The sequence below is a fragment of the Hyposmocoma kahamanoa genome, unplaced genomic scaffold, assembly GCF_003589595.1.
Source record: "Hyposmocoma kahamanoa isolate Upper Pololo Valley unplaced genomic scaffold, ASM358959v1 79, whole genome shotgun sequence".
Lineage (NCBI taxonomy): Eukaryota > Metazoa > Arthropoda > Insecta > Lepidoptera > Cosmopterigidae > Hyposmocoma > Hyposmocoma kahamanoa.
The window spans coordinates 6,968,502-6,985,390 of record NW_020653993.1 but is presented as its reverse complement, the minus strand read 5'-3'; the positions used below and the strand labels follow the sequence as shown (position 1 = coordinate 6,985,390).

General features: G+C 35.9%; 2 protein-coding genes across 4 annotated transcripts; both read left to right on the top strand.

The window, feature by feature from the left end:
- The first annotated feature begins 1,249 nt into the window (after positions 1-1,249).
- LOC113233635 lies at positions 1,250-5,177 on the top strand. 2 transcript variants are annotated; one of them, XM_026468797.1, is made up of 4 exons: positions 1,250-1,488; positions 2,725-2,989; positions 3,453-3,918; positions 4,297-5,177. In XM_026468797.1, exons 1-3 carry the CDS (start codon positions 1,295-1,297, stop codon positions 3,870-3,872), a joined length of 879 nt encoding a protein of 292 aa, XP_026324582.1. In that variant the 5' UTR covers positions 1,250-1,294; the 3' UTR covers positions 3,873-3,918; positions 4,297-5,177. The 2 variants fall into 2 exon arrangements, with proteins under 2 accessions (XP_026324582.1, XP_026324581.1); XM_026468796.1 differs by having other exon boundaries at positions 3,453-5,177.
- A 2,730-nt stretch (positions 5,178-7,907) lies between these two features.
- On the top strand, positions 7,908-15,794 carry LOC113233577. 2 transcript variants are annotated; one of them, XM_026468721.1, is made up of 4 exons: positions 10,113-10,277; positions 10,852-11,020; positions 13,384-13,651; positions 15,212-15,794. In XM_026468721.1, the coding sequence occupies exons 1-4, from the start codon at positions 10,130-10,132 to the stop codon at positions 15,617-15,619; spliced, it is 993 nt and encodes a 330-aa protein (XP_026324506.1). In that variant the 5' UTR covers positions 10,113-10,129; the 3' UTR covers positions 15,620-15,794. The 2 variants fall into 2 exon arrangements, 1 of the variants encoding a protein (XP_026324506.1); XR_003310715.1 differs by lacking the exons at positions 10,113-10,277; positions 13,384-13,651; positions 15,212-15,794 and adding an exon at positions 7,908-7,919 and having other exon boundaries at positions 10,852-11,310.
- The last annotated feature ends 1,095 nt before the right edge of the window (positions 15,795-16,889 follow it).

Sequence of the window (16,889 nt, the reverse complement as noted above, 5' to 3'; positions counted from 1 at the left end):
TCAGAAATCTGTGCAAAGGCGTTTCTTTTCACGCTAACGAGGAAAAGGTTTTTGAATTTCGCTTGAACTTGACGATGGACTTTTTCTTTCGATGAAAAAAAAACATAATGACATGTTCAACTACGCAATTTGTCGTTCATTTTATGTAATATGTATCCGTTGGTATATTTTATTTTTTATTCTTATTATTGTTGACATTAAATTGACAACGATAACTAATTTTGTTTAATAAAACTGATTTGTTGATGTGAGTTTAACTATTTTTCTTTTATCTACCATTTTCCTCGCTATAGTGAGGTGAAAAGTGGTGTTTCGCTCGACATCCAAGTTATTTTGCGTCTCGTGTCTTGAAACCTTCGCTACGCTCAGAATTCTATTTATGGATCTTATCTTAGGCTTCTGCGCTTGCTCAGGCTTCAATATAAACTCGCGTCAAACAACAGCTTTCCAACCTTGCATAACAAATAACTATAGGTATGGCCCAGAGCGTAGGAAGCATTTTTTATTTTCAAATTTTAAATGGTAATTTTGTTAAACACATATGTTATCATGAGTACGATTTAAAATATGGCCGGATCTTTTTACTAAAACCTGTAGAGATGTTTCCGAACGACATGCGTAATGTAATAATAAAATTTTGTAAGTATTTTTGTAGCTGGCTATTAACTAAACTAACGGATAACTCACCTATTTCAGGCGAATTTTTGCTCAACATGTTTCGAACTAGTCCGTAGTCCTTAATCGGGAGATTCCGCAGCGATGACAACCCGCAAAGCCATGACAACCCAGTTACTCTGTAAGGGTGCAGGTGCAGGCGGTGGTGGCGAGCTACCCTCGTTTCCTTTTTCATGATACCAAATGACAGGACCGTAAAGTCGCTTGCGAGCGCCTGGTGTTAAGCGACACGCTTGTCCATAGCAGTTGCAGTGCCACCCAAAGCTTTAAATCGCAAAGATCTGAGGGACACAGCCACTGAGCCTTGCGCTTGCATCTTGAGACAAGTTGACCAGCATCCTTAACCCTTCAAAACCAGAACACAGTAATCATTCATTGCTTGGCGGCAGAAATAGGTAAGGTGGCAGTACTTCCCTGGACGAACTCTTTCACAGGAGCTTTACGCTTTATTTCATTAATGTCATACTCAGGATTGCACACTACATTAACGACGTGATTTTCGAAAGTCTCATCCACACTGAAAATTCGACTTATATAATAACTCACTCACATGAGTTGCCCGTTAGTATAGTTTGATTAATATGTCTGAGTCTCGCTGGTTTTCTATATAAAATTGTAAATGACTCGTAAGTTATTTTTTGCAGTATTTCCCTCCTTGGAGAACTATCATTCGGAGGCAAACGAGGTGGATGAATCGGTGTACCCATGGGTCGGTAAAGTAGTGCATTCGCCACACCACGACTACCCGGTCGTGTGCACTGCATCTTGTATCGACAACAATATATTCATTACGTCTGCTAGATGCTTGTTTAGGTAAAATTTAGGTGCTTATTTTGAACCAATTTTATTTCTAACAAAAAACCGCTCTCATTCCCACCGGCGTTCAGTTCTGCAGGACCTGCTTTTTACTGGATCCCGCAAATCGAACTGGTGTCTTCACACGCAGCATTTTGTGTCCTGTTTTTTTTTGCAGGACATCAATTCATCATTTTCATTCATCATTCACTTTAATGTACAGTTGATGTGGAAATAAAGTAATAAATAATCGTAATTCAGACGCGATAGACGTGAACATTCTTGTGAAATGTATTGGTATTATTGCAAAAAAAGAAATGGGTACATCATATTGTGAAATGTCGATCGAATCTTTCGTAATCTGATGGGTGAATTGAGAAAAGGTAAGTCTAAATTTTTAGTTGTGCTAGACGCTGCCGCTGGTGTGAATAGGTACTTCCATTGAAATATTATAGATCTGTGTCACATAAACGGGATCCTCTTTTTTTCTGCGGGATCCAGTTTGCAGTGACAAAACTAAATAACAAAATTCGAGAAGATCGGTCTTTTGTAGGATCCTGCAAACGGGATGCTCGTGTGAATGTTCGTGGGAATGCTCGTGTATTGATTGAAACTATCGCCAATAAACAGAATCCTGCAAAGAACCGATCCCGCAAAAAACAGAACGCTGCCGTGGGCACGGGCCACAATATGAACTTTATAAGTCAATGGAACTTATGGATAAGCACTGTACGGTCGGGGACATAATTATTGAGCATAGCTAATTTTAAATTGTTGTTTTTTTTATTCTTTCCGTTAACGAAAAGGCAAAGGTTTGAAATCACACAGCCAAGTCTTGGGGATTTTTTTTTGTTTTAGGTAGATAGGCATACACCAAGTCTACAGTCCATTATATTTTTAGGCATTAAGCCTCTTCTGCGGTGGGTCCTCATAGTCCAAGTGGAGTCAATTCAGGGTGTATATAGATAGTTCCGATTCCGGGTAAAGTTCCAATATCGAGGATATTTTGTAAATTCCGAGTACCCATTCTGGAGATTCTTTATGGTGGAACAAATAAACAGTTGCAGGTTTCAGTGTTTTTGAAAAGTTCTTGAGTAGGTACAAAAGTAAAAACCCTTTTTGTCACATCGAGGCCAACCGTGACCTTTATGCCCGCACTTTCGCTATTTTATTGACAGCAAATTGCAATTGCAAATATACATATAAAGCAATTGATAATATGTAATAATAGCTGATTTCTATTTATATTTTCAGCTTAAGACCCTTGTACACCAGGGTGTTTTACAATGGCAATAGCTTTTCGGCAAAAGCATTTGTGACGCCTTCGAATGTTACTAGGCAAAGTTTCGATGACATTGGTTTTATAATAGTTCTAAGCAACGACAGTTACACCAGAGAGTGGGCCACAATTGATATTTATAATGAAAGACGCACAGATGATACTTACTATTGGTTTGCAGAATATTTAAGAATAAGAGGGCCCGGTGATCATATTGCTGTCGGTTGGACAGTCCATAAGGTATGTGGTAGACAATCACACCAAACTGATCTCAAAATGGATACGTTTTCTGACCAAAACCGTTTAAAATAAATTCCATTGAGAAATAGAGCCGGTACCTCTTCATTTAGAGATATGCCATTGAATAGGTTTTAGCAGACACTCGTTCAGTAATGCTGATAATTGTAGCTATTCCACGGATTTTTTTTTGTGATATCAAGTAATGGGACGAACAAGTCGTACCTGGTGGTAAGCGCCACGCTTGTCTGTGATACTCAGGGCTTTAAATCACAAAGATCTGAGGGGCATTGCCACTGCGCCCGTCACACAAATTGACAAGTCCCATGTGACTGTAATTTCACCAGCACCCTTCAAACAGTTGTTGACAGTACTTTCCTGGACGAACTCTTTCACAAAGAGTTCTCTTCTGCTTTTTTAATTTTTTGCCGCCCTTTGTAACCCAATTAAATAATTTTTTTTTCAGACCCAACACAAAATTAAGAAACCAAGAACGCAATACAAGCTCACAGCCTTAGAAATTGTACTCGGCTTAGATTTATGCGCTGAAATATTCACGGTTAATTTCAAAATTAAGGGTTTCTACGTACCTTGCTATTTCGGGTGTGATATTAAAGAATTTAGAGCTAACGATACTAAATGCGAACGTGCACATGGAGCCGAAGGAGGTGCTATAGTGAACACAAAAACGAACATGTTACTGGGTGTTGCAACATGGGGCGCCTATTACCAAAAAAGGGAGTTGCCATTAGGTTTCTCTGTTGCAAATTCAGATAATTTCTTCAAGGATAAAAAATGTGCTATTAATATTAGAAATGATAATGAGAGAAACCCGCCAAGCAATTATTTGCAATCTCTGTGTCCTGAAGAAGACGGTAAACGTTGATGAATTACTTTTCTTCGTTTAGAGCGTACTGTCAGACCCTATTTAGGTGTGTAAAACTCCAATACTGTAGAAAACACTTTTAATCGCTGAACATTGAAATTATTACACAATTTTACTATTACACATCGGTTTATAATAAAAAATACTCGACGACGTGAACGGCGGTCTCCGCCATCTTGTGATCAAAGCGCGGGAGGCGAGGTCTGGCGGGGGTGTACGGTCAGCGCCATATCTTTTTAATTTGTGCCAGCGCCTTTTTTTCCATCCTCCAAAGCCAGCGCCGACAGAAGCCGAGCGCGGCAAAATTTTACTAACTTCGAGTGCTGCATATTACGGCGTTATACGTGTAGTTTATGGGCCAACTACTCGTATACTAAGCGACCGTACAATGCCACCCGCGTTCAAATTACAATAATATTTTTAGAGCTATCAAATTGCCAAGATACTGCAGTGATTCGGAAATGTTTTTGTTGCTGCTGCGATTAGAAAGAGAGTTTGTGTTCGAAACTATTAATATATAATAGCAATAAAGCCGCTATAACTCGCAGTTGCGAATGCGACTCGACTATGCTGCGATATTGGGTTGGAACTCAGAGTCGATACAACCTCAAATGGCTTTAGTTGATTCCGCATAGCAGTGAAAGTGTTGAATTAATCACTTTAGCAAAAATGTACAGTAAAATTGAGGATATGCATTGATTAGTACGGTGTGAAAAACACGATCCGTAAAAGTTTTTACCATCGAAAAAAAACAGACTTATATGGAAAATTTACAAGAAAACCGCTGTATTCAATAGGTACTTTACATACACCAATTTTTTTTTATATCAACTGAACTAAGTAAAATGTACAGTATACGATAAAAACCAAACGACGTTAATTTCGTTTGTAAAAAAGATAAAGCCAGTATTCCTGCCTATTAACTGCCTTGCCATGTAGAGGTCCCAGGTTCGATTCCCGGGCTGGGAGAAATATTTGTATGGCCTACATTTATTTATCTCGTGAGTTTGGGTGTAATTTGTGGTTGGTTGTCTATGTGTGTGTCCATGGCACCCGCGACACAGGGTTTCCCTAGTGCGGGGCTATATTGAGTGTGTGTGTGTGAGTTCGACACGCACAATAGAATCGATTTAATAGGGGATAAATATGAATTCAAGCTGTGGTAGTATCGACTCTTTACGTGGATAATGGTGTTTATTGGATATTATAATGTGTTAATGTTATTTAATTTCTAATTCTAAATTTTTGTCATTCTATGCATTTGTTATACCTGAAATAACTTATTATTATTATTATTTAATTAAGTAATGAAATAAATTGTTTATTCAAAATAATTAGATAACTATTTTAACATAAATCGTAATCTAGGGAAAGTGGCGTAACAAGTAGACACCACATTCGTCAACTATAGATTTCGTAGACCATTTTTATAAAATGAGCCCTTTCTTGTTCAGAAAATAATAAAAAAATCCGTCATGATTTCCGCCAGTGATACGCCTTTCCGGGCGTCTCTGGTGGACCCGGACTTGGGTTGGGTTTGTGGTTAGCTAGTAGAGGATAAGCTAGATGCCCTCCGGTCCCTCCAGCCTCTTAGGTTATTATGAACTGGAGAAACGACGTTTTTCGGCGTCGGGAAATGAGCGTGCCTTACAACTTCGCCACCAATAGGAGATTTGGTAGTGAACTCGACGTCTTAGCGCTGGCAACCGTTACTTGTGCAATGCGCAACGGGAAGTGAGCGTGCCTACAGCTCCGTTACCTATCTGGAAAATAGGGAGAGAATATCAGGAAAATATTGTACGTGCACCCGGGGCGGGTCACCCGAGGCACTAGCCTCTCGAAGAACCGGATTGAGTCAAGTGACAGAGGTCTGTGACAACCCTGTACAGGCTGATCTGGGGTCAGAACCTGAACTTATAAGGCTTCTTTCCATTCCACAGGTTATAGTGCCCTTCTCGTATACCCTCACGGTCGGTAGAGAGGGTCACTATAGTCAAAACTAACGTAGAAAAATATGGGGCTGGCCTGGGCTCAAGAACCACTATCACTTTCTATCTCCTATTCTCAATGTTCAAGTTCAGATTCACCTAACTCCAATTTGTCAACGTTTCCGATGATTTGTGTAACCAAATCGCATGTTAATGTCTCTAAAAACAAAAAGAAAATTAAGTAAAAATAAAATTAATCTAGTCATTTCCATCCTCAAAGCACGATCGTGTTTTATGACTTTATGACTGAATACAAACCACAATTTCTGACAATTCACTGTTTAATTATTTTTTTATGTAAAATATAACATATACATAATAAGAAAATACACCATTAGGACAGACAACACGAAATGATGAAATTTAAAAAAACTTGCTTTTCGACCTCCCATCCGTCACGTACACGCTCACACTTGTCGCTCTCGGCACAGGTGTGTAGTCCTAGAACACGGCCGCACTGCTTTAACAGCGAATATTAATCGAACGCACAAACGATCGTTGTTGACCCGAAGCGGTAAACTTGATTTTTCCCAAATTGTTTTCAAATTTGAACGCACGATCGTTTCATTCTGTGCTGTAATGGTTATAAAATGTTCGCCCTCTCCTACAGAAGTGGGGAAAATATCGTACTTCAGAAAATACATATAGGCGTAGCGGAATCGACCAATATTTTATTATATTTTCTTATCATTTAAGAACCAGTTACGTATGCGCAACTTTATTTACGTTAAGTAGGAATATTATATTACAGAACCATTTATAAAAAATAGATTATTTAACTAGCTTCTCAACGAATGTCGTCGCATATCAAATAACCGCTATATTTACACACTGTTTATGGACACTGACTCTACAAACCTTACACACATAAGTTGCAGGTATTAGTTACCTGTCCTACATAAAAAAGAAAGAAACATTTATTCCGCTATTCACAAAATACTATAATTCGAATAAGAATAACAGGAAGTTTAAGAGCACACGGTGAATAAAAAGCAAAAGACAAAATCGAGCTGTAAACAATATTAGCAGCTGAAAATGTTATAGCCAATTTAACTCAGTTTTATGCTGCGCAGGGCCTCAGCGCCGGTTTTTTAGCATAAGAGGAGGTAGATGGCTTTAATACTTAAGAAAGGAATAATACAAATCAGCTAAAACCGAAAAATTCAACTAAATAAATTATTTCAATTGTATGTAGGTGCTTACACATATAACGCAATAATAACGCACACACTCCTATGTGTGTGAGTGCGGGGTTATCCCCGCACAAGCGAAACCCTGTATCGTGGGTGCCAGGACACATATATAGGTAGAAACCACAAATTACACCCAAACCCACGAGATAAATCAATGTAGGCCATACAAATATTTTTCCCACGCTGGGAATCGAACTCAGGGACCTCTGCGTAGCTGTCCAGAATGGTGACCGTTCGGCAACGGAAGTAGTTATGCTTAGTATTTGTGGTGAAACTGCAGGTTTAGAAATTACGTGAAGTTCCTAAACCCTACCTACTTAAAAATGGAAGTGTAAATATACAAATTGATAAAGATCGAAGAGAGTCACCTGTAATAAATTTGCAATTTAATAACAATCGCTACTCTATTGTCTCAGTTGCCTTTGACAGTTAGTGGTTGGTATATAATCATTATTTCATATTATCAATGTCATAATATTATAATTTAAAATAATATGATATCAAGGGATAATTATGAACGTCACTAATCACTATAAGTCACAATATCTTTAGATTGATTGTTCAAAATGAGGTAAAGAGGTAAGGTCTTTGAGGAGCTCAAGGGTTTCAACTAACCCTAAATCACTGAAGGGTGACACTGATCACCAAATAAATAAATTATATATATGAGCCGAAAATTTAGCCATCTTTTTTACAAAGAAGGACTTCTGAAAAAATGGCCGAACAGTGAACACGTATGTCTGCATTTTTCGAAACAATACCTATGGCTTCTTGTGAAACAATGTCAAGAAAATTAAATTATTAAAGAAAAATTGAGATCTAACATCTGGCGGTATGCCTAATTAGATGTTTTAGCCTGTCCCGAGGTACGAAACTTTTTAGAATTACTGTTTTATATACATTTATTGTGCGAGGCTGACCGTCAACTTGATAAATTCAAAGGTTAGACTATGGAAACTAAAGGACATGTTACGTTGACATATATATAAATCAGACGTTATATGTATATGATGCATTTCGACGTCGAAAACATAAACATATTATTGTCTTTGTTTAACTATTACCTGCCGTCTTAAGCCAAAAGAGATAGCATTACATTGGTCTGTGTCAAACACGGGAATCGAAAATTCGTAACGTTATTTTAAATGCCAACCGTGGCCATTTCAAGTACATGAGGTACATGATACCGTTGTCAAAGGGAAGTACATCAAATGTCAAAACAAATGTTTTTCCAAATGTATTATTGAATTATTCACATGTATTATAATTAAATTGGACAAAAATATTGACAGTGAGAATAATTAGGTATTAATAAAAATGCGACGCTGCAGCATTAAAGGATGCGGCTTTAGAAAAACTGCAAATCAATCGAATGTTACATTGCACAGGCATGTGTTATTTTTTTGTCTATAAATCACACACTAGCCCGAATATTTTATGTAATTAGACTTATTTAAGTAGTTTATTTATAAATCTTGCCATATTTTGCTTTTGTTACTTTAGATTGCCTGTTTGTTTGTATATTTTGATGATTGTTGTTAACGATTATTTTGAGATAGTGTTGATCTTGTAAGCATACATATTATCGATATTCTGTTATTAAAACAATTCACTATGAGGTTTTTATTGTTTTATTATTATTATTTCAAGTTTTCCTACAAATGAAAAAAGGAAGAAAGAATGGTTGGAAATCATAGGACTGCCGAATATAAACGTTGGATCAAAGACCATCTTCATTTGTTCGCTTCATTTTGAAGAGTCAAATTTTAACAGAACTTTAAATGTAACTAGATTACATGACAATGCTATTCCATCATTAGGTTTATTGGTAAATAATTTTATGTTCAATGTGGATTTTGAGATATGAGGTGTCGTTTGATTCGTCTTGATTGATGGGGCTGTCATAGGTTTATCTCTTTTCAGTAAATCTATTTACATATTTAAAGGAGTACGGTCCAGAGCAATTCACTGGTAGATGGACGCATAGCAAAAACTGTAAGTACTGGAACATGATAACTTGAGGGTATGTTAATTTTATTTAGTGAAGGAGTACTAAGAACGGATTTTTCAAATTCATCCCCTAAGAGGGCGAAAACGGTTAAAAACGTTTGCATGAAAAATAATATTCCATGAAATTACAAAGACGAAACTTTGCATAAATATTATACAATAAAAATGGTAAAAAAATGGCATGACAGTTTTTAAAAAATGCGGCGAAATGGGGTAATAAAGTTTGTATGGTAACTTTTTAACACGTGGTGCGATTTGGTTCATACTTGAATATTTTTCATTTGTTTAAAAATTGTACGCGGACGAAATCGTGGGGAAAAGCTAGTACATGATAATTGTTGATTTCCGATAATTGATTTTTACAACTACTTCCATTATTTCTGTGTTAAAATTGCTTGATAGATTCATTTGCTTAAGAAAGCCCGGGAATTAACGGGAATACTAGAATCCGCAGAAACCTGAATATACTTGTACTTGACGGTTAGTTAAAAGACGTTATGTAAATATGTACTAAAATGTAGATTAAAGGCGTACCTCTTAAAGTAATTTTTATATTTTATTTAGTAAGTACAATTAATACTACGTAATGTTAAATACAAGTAAAGTAGGTATAATTAAGCAAGAATGCGCATGTCGCCAACAAACTGCACAGCAGTTTGGTGACTTTTACTAAATAAGTTACCAGTTGTAATGTTGAAAATAAATTTTTTTTGAAGTTTAAAAATGTGTGTTGACATTTATAATAATATACCACTCGAGATTAAATTATCAGACTTGTGTTTGTTTAGGCATACTTTGGTTACAGTAAACTAAAGAAACAAAAATTCAAGCCATACATTTGCATGTCGATAATGACTTATCGATAGATTATGGTACAACACTAAAGAAATCGCCATTTGTAACTTTCAAATTTTGGTAATATGCACGTTGATTCTGTACTTAGGGCAGCTCCTTTCTTTTATTTTTTTCCATCCTCTAAGATTCAAAGTAACGATTATATTTTTATAGCCTATAACAAACTGGAATTTTTACTACCCGTTTACAGCTCCAAAATATTATAACAAAAATGTATTGGATTCTATGCATTTTACTTTTACAAAATTTGGTTGAGTTTATGGGTGAAAGCGTAGATCCTATAAATGGTGATAATGTGTCTCAATTGGGAAAGAAAAAGACTAAGCCAGATTTTCAAGATTTCGACTTGTCCAACTCGAGTAGGTATAAAAACTACCCTCCTTGTCATAACTAACGCATTTGCAGTTTAGTAACTTTCGAGATATTCACACCTAGTTTATTTCTTGCTAGTTATTTTAAATAATAAAAATTGCCACGGAAATTATGTAGTGAACACTCCGTCCGGGAAGTGACGGGACGATTAGGTCATGCGCCTGGTGGTAAGGATACACATGTCCAGAACAGTTGCAGTGCCGCACAGAGGTTTAAATAGCAAAGATCTAAGGGCACTACCACTGCGCCTGTCACCTTGACACATAAGTTGAAATGGCCCATGAGCCTTGTAATTTTACCACACCGAAATACAGTAATGGTCACATTACTTCTTGGCGGCAGCAATAGGTAAGGCGGCTCCCCTGGACGAACTCTTTCACAAGGAACTCTTCTGCTAGCCTCCTCCATTCCTCATAATACTCTTAGACCTCTTTATAGCTCTAACATTGACGTTCTCGTTTATTTCTTCCCTGTATGCTATTTTAGATCTTCCTTACCCTTCTCTCTCTTTCTATCTTCCCCTAAATTATACCTTCAAATATCGAAACCATACTTTTCCAGTATTTTCATCACTAGAAGACTACCAATTCGACGCAAAGGAGATAAGCGAGTCACAATATCCATGGATTGCTAGAGTCGTACACTCGATCACAAACGACTATCCCCACGTTTGCACGTGCTCGTGTATTGATAAATTTATTTTCATTACATCTGCTAGATGCTTGACTATGTAAGTAATTTGGTATGTAACGCAACTTTCTACGAATGGAACTTTCAGATAAAGTTATATTCTAAAAATAAGCATAAAGGTAAAAGAACATTCTCAGATACAGACATTCTGAAACAGAGTAGGTATAGGTTTTGGAAATAAAATTTGTTTCCTTAAGCTGCTAACAAATGGACTGCACGTCTGCAGTAAGAGCATGCAGTCGTGATCAGTCACAAATTCTAATTAAGGATTTCGATAGTGATTGTTTATAAACATAGGAAATAAATTTTGTATTAATTAATAAAAAATTAAGTCAGCGTTTGAATTATAAATGTATTGGTTTCATTTGGTAATTTTTCTAACTTTCAAATCGTTTTATCTCAATTAAGTTAGTATTTGGTTTCGAAGTCAAATCAAGTAATGTTTATTTCATAGGTAAGCAAATTACACTTGAAATCATCATACCGATTAAACTCTACTGCTCATTCGTACCTATGGCGGATTCCCCTGAGAAGAATGAGAAAGAAAGTCTAGGGGTTGCTCTTTGTAAATATCATTTGATATATTTATCATTACAAGATTAAACTGCCTCTGTAGCGTTCGGTTCCTGAACCGGGAGAAATATTTGTGTGTATGGCCTACTCTTGTTTCACATGTGAGTTTGGGTTTAATTTATGGTTGTCTACTTACGTGTGTGTCCAAGGCACCCGCGATACAGGGTTTCCCTCTATGAGTATGTGCGTTATTATTATTTTACACATATTAATTTACACATCTTAGATAGAGAATACCTGAAAGAGCTATAAGGGTCACTAACACGGATTTTTGTCATCCAAGTTTTCATCCATTTAAATGTTCGTTTTGATTCATATCATGGACTAATAACTCAGGAAGATTGTTAATCTCCATACTATAGATCGTAGCTCTGAAAAAGATCAAAAATCCGTCTTACATCTAGATGGCGCTGATCTATAGCCTGGAAGTAGATTATATCACGTAAATATTACTCTTTAAGAGGGAGCAGAGGAAAAATTCCTAATCTTCGATTTGATTTTAGATATACCCCATATCCACTTTAAAGTTAAAAATAAAATATTGTATGAGTAACTACACGATATATTCAAGCATGGACACTAATCAGAAACATAAACAATAAAGTTTCCTCGATAGATAAAAATCACGAAATGACTACTAATTTTCACATTTTTTCGATTCATCCTCGAAATGCTACAGGTTATTAGGACAAAAATTAGATAATTAATTATATTTATACATGATCGAGAACTGTCACTACGGATTTTCTTTTAATCCCTTTAGTTTTAGAGCTTTATGAATTTTATACGATTTACGAATTTGGTACTTTTAACGCGCAAAATTCGACATCTCCTGTCGCATGTCACGCGAACTTCAGGCATATATTTGTCTCAGAAATGTGGGCGGAGCCAACGTCAAAACTTTTTTGGCATGCTCCCTCTTATGAAATATAAGAAGTCGTTTTTAACCGACTTCAAAAAAGGAGGAGGTTCTCAATTCGACTGTATGTTCTTTTTTTTTCTTTTTTTTTGTATGTATGTTACGCGATAACACCGGTATTTGTGAACCGATTTTCATGATTATTTTTTTGTTGGAAAGGGGGTATTTCCATAGTGGTCCCATTTCATTTTGAATAAAATCATCCACCTCAAAGGGTGGCTGTTCACGCATGAAGATTCATTTTTATAAATAGCGCCTAACTTTAATTTAGGAGCAATTACTTTTAGCAATTATTTAGTTGATTTTGCTATTTCTCCAATTCAAGGCGTTTTTCTCTCGATATACTTTGAGTAGTGTCGTAGTGAGAACCTATTTTTATTGTCTCCAGTATCAAGTCCTGTATAGTGGCGAACTAGGGGATATGTCAATGAAACTTAGCAAATAGACGTAATTCCACGTACTTTTGAGGTCGGTTTTTTTAGTACTCTGTACTGAGATTATCTTTTCTTGTAATATTATTCAAATATTGATCATGAGTTGAAATGATTTTCTGAACTTTTGAATGCATTTTTAAATAAAGCGTCTCTCTCATTTACCTCCTTAGTTAATAGATATGGTGAGATGGACTTGTTCAACACCAGTACAAGTAAACTAAAACGCTCACACTAATACTCAGTGATATGTTTTTTCTTCAAATATGCGGATACTATAACTGTTTAACGTTTTTAATTTTCGTTATTTTTATTTATTATGTTTTTTCTTTAAGTCGGCAACTTACTTTGTCAGGCGTGTATTACACATTATTTTATTATTGTTACCTAGCTGTAAGTTTTCCAAAAATAATAAAAATAAAATATATTGCAATCATTATAACTCGTTCATAGTTTGTACCTATTCAAAGAAATTTTCAGCCTTCAAGTATATTACACAAGAGTTATGTACAACGGTTACAAATTCCCAGCCAAAGCTTTTATTACACCGACTAATAGAACCAAACAGAGTTACGACGATATAGGCTTCATAGTTGTTATGACCGACACGGATTACAAAGGCAAGTGGGACACTGTACAATTATACGATAAGAATCGCACTGATAATTATTGGAGGTGGTTTGCTGAACTCTTGAAGAGCGAAGGGAACGGAGACCATAAAGCGATTGGATTTGCAATAAAAAAGAGGGTTTGTTTACTTTTTTTATCTCCTCTTCTTCTTATACATATATTATAGTGGCTTGTTCTGTGTCTTTCAAAATTCTGCCAATTCCGCAAGCCAGTTAGTGACGATTAGTTGACAGATCGCTACCCACAACTACTTTTAGGCTCTAGGTAATGTGTAAACATTATACATACCCACTCGAATTTCGCTACCCACAGTGGCAGGGAATAACGCCTACACAACAGGCCTTAAGACAACTTATCTACACCATAATTATCATTTCACCTCATCGTTGATTGCTGTGATTCTGTGGTACAATAGCTTAGGAACTAATTATAACTGATTTGTAGAGAATATTTAATTTTGTCAAATATAATTAACCAACACAATTGAAAGCAGTGTACTGCTTAACCTATCAAATTTATCAAGTAATAATTGTTGAGTGGAACGATAATAAAAAAAACTATTTAATTGATAATTAAAATGAATAGACAAGCCATTTGGCACACGCTTCTCTCAACTTTCAATCAACTTGTTATTGAATATAGGCCGATTATTTTTTAATTATCCCGTGTGCTGCGCGACACAACCATAGGGCGCGTTCCCATTAGGTCCTAAAGTTTTATTTATCGTTGGACGACTGTGAGTATAGCCTGTACCCATATCACGACTATCTGTCATGACGGTAGTGAACGTTTATTTTATCGTTTAACGACTGTCTAGCTGTGTCTTGCTGTTCCTACTAGATCGTGACGACATTTTATCGGTTCACGTCAGCTGCCTTCTCGTTTGCATAACAGAATCGTGTTATCGTGACGTTTTTATTTATCGTCAGACAACTGTCGTTCTAGTTCTTCCTGTTGACACGACAGTCTGTCGTCGTAATGTAACAAAAGTCGTGAACGACAGTTTCTCGTGTTCTATGAGCAATTAATTTAAATATACAAACTACGACACTTTAAACTGCACGACTATCTGTCGTCACGACATAATGGGAACACGCCCTTACGGAAACTGTCACTCCCCCGCACCGCGGAACCACCTCAGGATCCGACTCATCTAAGCAGTAGGACTGTATTAATACATACTTAAAACATATTCCACGAAAAATATTAGAAACAAGATTTAATGCATAAAAATAATTTAACTTGACTTCAACATTTAACAACTATTACACTTACGCAGTTAGGTACTATTTTGAATAATGCCATGTGAAATTGTGTTTCTTACGATTATTAAATTAAATACAAATAATACTTTATCAAATTAATGCGACATATATAATTAAAATGTAATTATCTCCTTTTAAATAATTCAACTGACTCTAAACAGAATGGATATAAGAGAGCCCTCGCGAGATACGCTGGCCTGCCTTATTTGACCCGAGTACCTACAATATCATGTTGTGCAGTTATTTTCTAGAAGAAAACATTTCAGATATAGTAGGAGTCTTTATTGTGTTTTATAATGGATTAGGCCTATTACAAAGCGCGCCACAATACTCACTCCTTATCTTTACGCATTCAGCTACGTCCACTCATCCCGCACATTAAACAATTACGATAACATTTTTTTATTTTATAGAAAAACCGATTAAAGGCACCTGAGAGAAAATTTCTGCTTTCTGAACTAGAAGTTGTTCTCGGAATGGAGTTGTGTGCTGAAATCTATACGGCTAATTACAAAATCAAAGGATTTTATGTCCCTTGTTACTTTGGGTGTGATTTAGAAGAATTTAGAAAAGAGAAGAACTCAACGAGATGTTCCAGAGCCCATGGGGTAGAAGGCGGAGCTGTATATAATACAAAGACCAATCAACTTTTCGGCGTGACGACCTGGGGTTCTTTTTATTCCAAGCATGAAATGCCATGGGGTTTCTCCATACCAAATTCGGAAAATTTCTTTATGGACAAGGAATGTGCCATTAAGATACGGGATGATAAAACAGAAGACTTAAAGCCTGGATATTTGCAAACATTATGTCCTAATTAATTATAATAAAATTGGACGTTGTTATAATAAAAACTTCCAAATTACAATTGGCAAGTTTCGAGAAAATGGAAGTCGAAGCTTCCGAAAATCTTAACTGTTGCTAGAATTCTCAACCAATCTTCATTTTTTCGTCAAATTAAAGTTTTCATTACATAGTTTCATATCTTACCAAAACGTTTCTTAGATTAATAATTAAGCTTAGAATAATAACGCAATTAAGGTAGGTAATCTTTTTTTAAAAAATATCTTTGACTTGACTTGAATCATTTTGAGTCATTTTTCAAAAACGATCCAAAGTTTGCAAAGAGTGTATTTTAATTGTTCTATATTAATTTTAAATAAATATTATTACATTTTCAAGAATTTTAAGGAATCTCGGTTAATTTCCTATATTTTGAACTGTAAAAACACTCCATTGCAACATAACTTTATCAATTTCTACAGTGTGATAAAAATTGCGTACTTAACCTAGATTTTTCACGAACAATCTAATATTTCGACATTATTCAGATGCATTAAAATATATTTAAAAAATATTTTTCATTATTTTTTCCTCATTAAATCGAAGATTAGTTGGGCATTTCTTCAAAGCCGCAATTATCTGCGTCCATGTACTAAACTTCACTTATTTATCATATCAAAAATCTACAAAAAAAGAGTATAATATAGGTCGAAAGCTAACTGGAGAGTACAAAATCTTCCCAATATGTATATTTCGGATTTCATGGAAAAAACATCCGAAAGGTCTATAACCTGACAACCGTGGCGTGTCCCTAATGCAGTGTCATTTTTCTCATTTGAGACCGTATTACTTTAGTTCACGTACATTGGGCGCACTATAAGTTTCCGAAACTGGCCATTTACCTAAACAATATTTAAAAAGTAATTTGAAAATGGAACTCTTTGGCTGTAGAATACAGTTTGTTTCATCTGACTGTCACTTGTTTTTACACTGTGGCGTCATTTTAGAAATTGGTTGTCTACATCACCATGGATTTAACTCGTGAAAATTTTCGTGGTATGATTTTCTACGACTTTAAGTGTAATTTAACAGCTCAGCGGAGCTTCGCTCGGCTTCAGTTGCTTTTGGCGATGAAGCACCATGCAAGACGACTATTTATAGCTGGTTTGCAGAATTCAAACGCGGGGAAATCTCAGTGACGAATTTCGTGATGGTCGCCCGTCCACTGCTGTGAACAACAAAAATATCGATGCTGTGCGCCGTACGATCAGAACAGACAGGCATGTGACATAGCACGAGTTTCGAGCA

What these genes read in the sequence shown, in the direction of transcription:
- LOC113233635 (XM_026468797.1), top strand. Translation starts at nt 1,295, where the DNA reads ATGACTCGTAAGTTATTTTTTGCAGTATTTCCCTCCTTGGAGAACTAT. An exon ending in TCTGCTAGATGCTTGTTTAG is followed by an intron (nt 1,489 to 2,724) that starts GTAAAATTTAGG and finishes TTATATTTTCAG; the next exon opens with CTTAAGACCCTTGTACACCA. An exon ending in TCGGTTGGACAGTCCATAAG is followed by an intron (nt 2,990 to 3,452) that starts GTATGTGGTAGA and finishes TTTTTTTTTCAG; the next exon opens with ACCCAACACAAAATTAAGAA.
- LOC113233577 (XM_026468721.1), top strand. Translation starts at nt 10,130, where the DNA reads ATGTATTGGATTCTATGCATTTTACTTTTACAAAATTTGGTTGAGTTT. An exon ending in TCTGCTAGATGCTTGACTAT is followed by an intron (nt 11,021 to 13,383) that starts GTAAGTAATTTG and finishes AGAAATTTTCAG; the next exon opens with CCTTCAAGTATATTACACAA. An exon ending in GATTTGCAATAAAAAAGAGG is followed by an intron (nt 13,652 to 15,211) that starts GTTTGTTTACTT and finishes TTTATTTTATAG; the next exon opens with AAAAACCGATTAAAGGCACC.